Consider the following 6095-nt stretch of genomic DNA (forward strand, 5'->3'; position numbering starts at 1 on the left):
ATAATTTAATTTCATGTGAAGGAAGTACTAAGAACATACAAAAGCAGCAGCAACATCAGTCCTACACAATCATCAAGCTGGCAGTTGCATGGAGAAGAACAAGTTATGCCTATTTATATACAAAATTATACCATTTTTATTGCATCTCCATGACTCTCTGTGCAATGTGACTTTTATCCACCAGGAAAACTAAAAGAAGTGGAGAGAGAAGTAAATCAGAATTGATTAAGATTCAGAACCTATGATGAAATGACCCCATGACAGCATGAAGCAGCAGGAGATATCATAGTCCCCAACATCTTATCATGATAAAGTTGACACAACCCACTGATCTCAAGCAACCTGAATCAGCAAAGGCCAATCTCCACAAGATTACCATCATTTAGCCTGTTAAAAGGACAATTCCCCAAGTACACATATTTGAGACACTTGGCACACAGATTTCACGAGAAGATTCTTGGTTGAGAAGGTATCCTGTTATACACATTCCACAAGAACAATTTTAGTTCAACTATTCTGTGTATTTCACAATATTACTCAACATTAAGGCTGTTACAGAATCAATCACCTCTAGCTTTGATTTCTTACCTTCTTTACCTCGGTTTCCTAGGAGGAAAAGGCAGATTTATTTATGGAAGCGTGTCACATTCTTTACATAAAGAGTGCTCCCTGACCTCCTCCTTGAAAGAATGAAGACCTTTATGCAGTAAGAACAAAAAGATCAGATAAAGCATCTCTGCTTTTACAGAGCCCCAGAAAAAGGAACAAGAAGAGCACGAGCAATTAAAGAAGCATCCTAAACTGCCTTTGTTGAAGCTTTTAGTCGACTGGGAGCTTAGCCTGCACTTGTGTGGCTCAGTTTGTTGTAGACTGAGGTTGTGACTTGCAATCTGACAGCCATGTCAAGCGACAGTGAACAGCTTGTATTCTGGATGAAAATATGATCTATGAGATACAGAAAGAAAAAAGTGTGAGAAAGTAAACAATCCAACCTGACAGCATCCAAATTTATGCCAGAATGCAGTGATTTTTGTGACAATTTATGATTCAGTGAATGAACAGCCACTAACCGAGCAACAAATTTTTTGGCTTGTAGATGGATTTCTCTGGAGTCGAGCGACAAAATCATTAGAGTAGAACTGTAAAATAGTGGCTAACAGATAAGATTTAGCTTCGCCAACGGTAGATAAAACTACATAGGGTTCACGACATATTTATGTCACATGGGTCAGGATAATGAGCAAAAAAATCATTTTTTTTATATACCTGCAAAGCTTTTACGCTTGGTAATAAACTACATGGCACACTACATCCAACATTCAATTGACACCCTTGGGCTGTAAGTCTGAAAGATACACTGTAGCCACAGATCTTAGAGGAGGCTAACTCATCCACAGATTACAGAACCCGTCTCATGTAAGTGCATGTTTTGTCCTCAAACAATCAATGACCAACACTTCTACACATCAAAGCAAATCAGCATCTTGTGATCCCATCACACAATGATGACAGCAGCCAAACACAAAATTAGATCGAAACCATAAAACCTGAATAATCATGTTGAGCACATGAACCACCACATCATTGTAGAACAGTGAATCAAATTGTTACTGCAACTCATGCTGCCATCTAGGATCTGACAACCCATACAACAAAGAATTGATAACGTGCAGCAAAACTGCAGCTGTACATAGTTCAAGACCTCATTGCAGAAAATTGATATAAATCAACATCCTGGCGGAGATTGAGCCGAGGCCAACTCAGATAGGCTTGCACCTGATTCAGTGCAATGTCTCAAGTATGACTGTCAACTCGAAGATGCAGCAAGGTTGCTCGGGGACACATAACTTGAACCAAGAATATAAGAGGATGCAAGTCCTGAATTGATAGACGATGACCCAGGAAATTCCAAGGAATGAGATGATAGAAGATAAGTTTGAGGTCTATGAGATGATGCATTTCTAGGGTCCAAAGAACTTCTACCAATTCTAAATGCTTGTGAGTGACCATAAGAGCTTTGTGGGTTAGCGATACATGCACTAGAGAACGAACTTGATTGTGAATGGGGAGTCATTGTAGCTATTTGAGTAGCTGGGGAACGAGCACTAGAGAATGAATGTGGTTGGCAATTTGACTGTGACCGCCGAGGAGATATTTGGATGGCTGGGGACGATGCCATGGATGAGCAAAATGATGATAGTCCTGCATTGGAAGATGGAGTTGCTGCACCAGAAGACAGTAAAGGAGTGTACTCAGAAGCTGGAATATTAGGTATTCCTGCCCTAGCATCTTGCTTGCAAACAGGGCAAAAAGACCTCCAACTAGTGAGCCAGAAATCGACACAAAATGCATGGAACTCTGTCAATGATTTAACAAGGAATATTAGATCGATTAGTAAATTAAATATACATATTATATTGCACCAGAAAAAGAAATGGTTAAACATATTATAGAAACAGTAATGAATTATCTGCTGGTTAGGTGGTGGTTTTAGATTAAATCATTGATGATCTAGTGACTCCAACCATAGGACAGTTAAATCTTAATAAAAAAAATGAAAACAACATTAAAATTATAGGCCAAAGGTTCCTACAAACAACATAATGATATTCTTGATGATTTATGTCCACTTTAGCCCATTGGTCACCCCATTAAAGGGGCTTTTTCAGTTGGGAATGGAAAAATCTATGCTTATAAACCACCAATGTGGATCTTTTGACTCATTTTATTACCACATTAGTTCTCACCAAAATGATGTATCAATAAACAACTGAAAATTTTTTCAAGAATAATTAAGTACAATTGTCTGACATTAGATAGTATGAACCACAACAAGAAGTTTAAACATGGTTATCTGAGTGATGAAGAAAAATATCAACTATTTTATAAATTTTGTTTGAAAAGGGAAGCAGACATTAGAAAGTTGAATTTTGAATGAAATATCAGATTCCCAACTGGTTCCTGAGGGTAGATGGTATATGAAGCTCACTATACTTCCACTGAAATTGATGACCAAAATTCACAATTACATTCTGGAAATTTCTGATCTCAAAACTGATCAACATATTAATATTGTGGATTGCATAAGAATGATATGAAAATTGTAAAGTCTTGATATGCCAAGATTAACAATATTGCAAGTAAAAGGGCAAGACAGAATTAACAAACAAATATGCACACAAGAAGTCCAGATAACCAAGTCGAACACAGAAGAAAATAACTTCATTAAATGGGGTAGATTTATAAAACAAAAGGCCTTTTGCTTCACATAATTAAAAAGGGAAAAAAAATTTAATGGTGATCAAGTTGTAACCAAGATACTCACTATGATGACATGGCAATAGCCTAAGCTTCTCCCCAACATTGTAGTCTTCTAGGCAAATAGCACAAGTTGTTGAAGTGCAATTATCATCCACAACTGAGGTGAATATGAGACTTGGCATAGCTTTAACCAGTTGACTGCTCATTCTACGGAACTCTCGAACGTTAGAAACTCTAGGCCGTTCATGCCTGATATGGTGTCTGCGGATGAAGAAACACATAGCAAGCACAGCAGACACGACAAGTAGTGATATGAAGGAGATGGCCATAATCGACCATATTGAATTCTTGAAGGTGGGTATAATCCACAACTCCAAATCAGTCCGACCAGAATATTTCTTTAGTATCTCGCCAGAGGCCTTAGAAACAAACACAGCATGGATATGGATGCCAATTGAATTTCCTGCCACTACAATATGTTCATAGAACGATGGATCAATAGATATCAAAGGACTTCAAGAATCTGACAACAATATCTGAAAACCAGATTTCCAATACTGCCTCCATGGAAGAAGCATGGAAAAAGCAGTGTCCGGATATCATCTGGACTAAATGCAAAGCTAGTCTTATCCATCAGCACCTTCACAAACAGAACACAAGCAGCTGCCACAATTTGGGACAGATGCAAGGAAAAGGAAAATGGAAGTCAGATAAAACTATCTTATACACATCAAGTAAGATTTTAGAAGATAGATAGTAACTTTCACTAGGTTAACACTGATTCATGCTAGAGTAAGTACAAAACCTTAAGTTTTGTCAAGTCACAACTTCTTTCCTCTGGTGGAAGTGTACTAGTTAAGTTTACTTGATGAATACTACTAGAAGTTGCATGATAGTATGATTGTATTTGTTTGTGCCTATTCCTAAGTTGTCAAATGTTTTTTTATACTTTGGTGAGTTAGAAATCAGTTGAATAGAAACACCTTTATTGCTTTCGAGTTGTTTTTTTCTAAAAAACAATCCATCCAAATTTTTACAAACTCAAAATTCCGTGAAACCAATATGTTTGAGGCGAACAATTTGGGAAAATGGTTTATCAGGTGAGTCAAGATCACAAAAAGGGTTGCAAAATTCTTTATGGAGCATTCGTACCATATTATATTTTATCAAGATTTTGATGGATTTTGATAATTATAAAATGCTCAACTTTGTAGATAGAACATAGAGTGACTATTGCTTAGAAAGAATGCAAGTTATGACAAACAAAATTAAGGCAACTTACTTGAAATCAGGGAACCTCTATCTTCATTGTCATATACAATTGCAGCTTTGAAGCCAGCATTTTGTGCACTTCTGACTTTAACATCAAATGTACATCCTCCTCTTATAATCAATGCAAATCGAGAATCTAAACCTTGAGCAACTTCATTTGTTAATGGAGCACATGCATCAGGTGGTTCGGCAACATATAATACCCCATTCTCACCAGATCCTTTTACCGATGGAGCTGAACATACAAAGAAAAACAACTTAGTGGCAACTACACATGAGAAAAAGAAAATAAGAAATGCACGGTGGATGTTGTTGTGATTCCTTGATCCTCCCCATGGTATTGAAAACCCTGGTGAATGAAGATATCTTTAACTGACAAAAATGACAGAATTAACATAAAAAACCAACTAAATCACAAACCTATATAGGCTAATATCAAATGTGTACATGCCAATAACAGGTCACCCAGCTTAAAAGTGCTTAAACCACAATGTTTTAGGAAGCAGTGACAATTAACAGGTGGCCAAGGTACCGTATTTCGCATATGTGGAATATGGAAGCGTACATAGCTAATAAATACTAAGACAAGCAAGAGTATGAACATATAGAATGACATTTAGTTTCAAAAAGATGAAGCACTCACCAAAATTGGCCTCGACATCCGGGAATGTCAATGATACATTTCTGCCGATCAGCACCAAATTGCCACCCGCCGACCCAACCAGCAGACAAAGAAGAAGGAAAGCGAATAAGGTAGTCTTTGGCACAGCCTCATACTTCGACAAACCCATTCCCATAAACTCACAGCAATACGCAACCCTAACCACTTCCAAAAACCCAAATTTGTCCTTCTATTCTCTCCTAATGCTGCAACTGCCCAGAACTCATCGAAGTCCCGTGACTCTGAAAGAAATGCACACGAGTCATCGACGACGAGAGGACCACCAAAATAAAATATTTCACAGAAAGAAGGGATCTTTCTCGAAATCAAGAGAGAAAAACCGGGATAATGGAGCTCCGAGATGGAGAAAAGGATTGGTGAAAGATCACCGGAGAATTCTGGACGAGGAGAGGAGCAGTGAGGAAGGAAAGGACCAAGACAGTGGATTCCATGAGGGGGGCGAGGTGAGGTATCGACAGGGAGAGCGGTGGAGCAACGAGGTCGGTCCGAGCATCGGAGTATATCTGCCCTATTCCTGATGCCCCAAACGCCCCTAGAATGCTCTATAATGGCAATCTATCCAAATATTTTTAAGATTTATTGTAAAAACCCTCGTCAGTTTATTTTTATGGGATGACGGCTTCTGTTGGATAAATGATTATCGACTAATTTTGTCCGATCCAAATTCTTCTCTCTTCCTTTGTTTCTTTCTTCTCCTCCTCCTCGTTTTAGGGAGAAAGTTATTGCTCACCGGACTTTATGTCTAAGTACATGTGTCAAGGTTATTGGAAGATAGTTCTTATGTTCATATCGTATGTTTTGCATGTCATTTCGCAGGTCATTAATGATCCGATAAATCCATCAAAAGTAAAGTTGTTCAGGTCATTTGCTTCTTGTATTA

The 6095-nt window shown here is 38.0% G+C and overlaps 1 protein-coding gene across 2 annotated transcripts; it reads right to left on the reverse strand.

Annotated features, from left to right (window-relative positions):
- Positions 1–1237: 1237 nt before the first annotated feature.
- On the reverse strand, positions 1238–5749 carry LOC103981799 (receptor homology region, transmembrane domain- and RING domain-containing protein 1). Of its 2 annotated transcripts, none has more exons than XM_009398542.3 (4): positions 5177–5749; positions 4544–4768; positions 3326–3730; positions 1238–2223 (listed from the first exon to the last, which is right to left on the reverse strand). In XM_009398542.3, exons 1-4 carry the CDS (start codon positions 5328–5330, stop codon positions 1808–1810), a joined length of 1200 nt encoding a protein of 399 aa, XP_009396817.2. In that variant the 5' UTR covers positions 5331–5749; the 3' UTR covers positions 1238–1807. The 2 variants fall into 2 exon arrangements, with proteins under 2 accessions (XP_009396817.2, XP_009396816.2); XM_009398541.3 differs by having other exon boundaries at positions 1238–2358.
- Between the last annotated feature and the right edge of the window lie 346 nt (positions 5750–6095).

Source organism: Musa acuminata, chromosome BXJ3-4 (assembly GCF_036884655.1).
Source record: "Musa acuminata AAA Group cultivar baxijiao chromosome BXJ3-4, Cavendish_Baxijiao_AAA, whole genome shotgun sequence".
NCBI classification, from domain to species: domain Eukaryota; kingdom Viridiplantae; phylum Streptophyta; class Magnoliopsida; order Zingiberales; family Musaceae; genus Musa; species Musa acuminata.

Coding starts and splice junctions, on each gene's coding strand:
- LOC103981799 (XM_009398541.3), bottom strand. CDS start 5,330: ATGGGAATGGGTTTGTCGAAGTATGAGGCTGTGCCAAAGACTACCTTA. Junction 4,769..5,176: donor GGATGTCGAGGCCAATTTTG/GTGAGTGCTTCA, acceptor TTGTATGTTCAG/CTCCATCGGTAAAAGGATCT. Junction 3,731..4,543: donor TAGAGGTTCCCTGATTTCAA/GTAAGTTGCCTT, acceptor AACATATTGTAG/TGGCAGGAAATTCAATTGGC.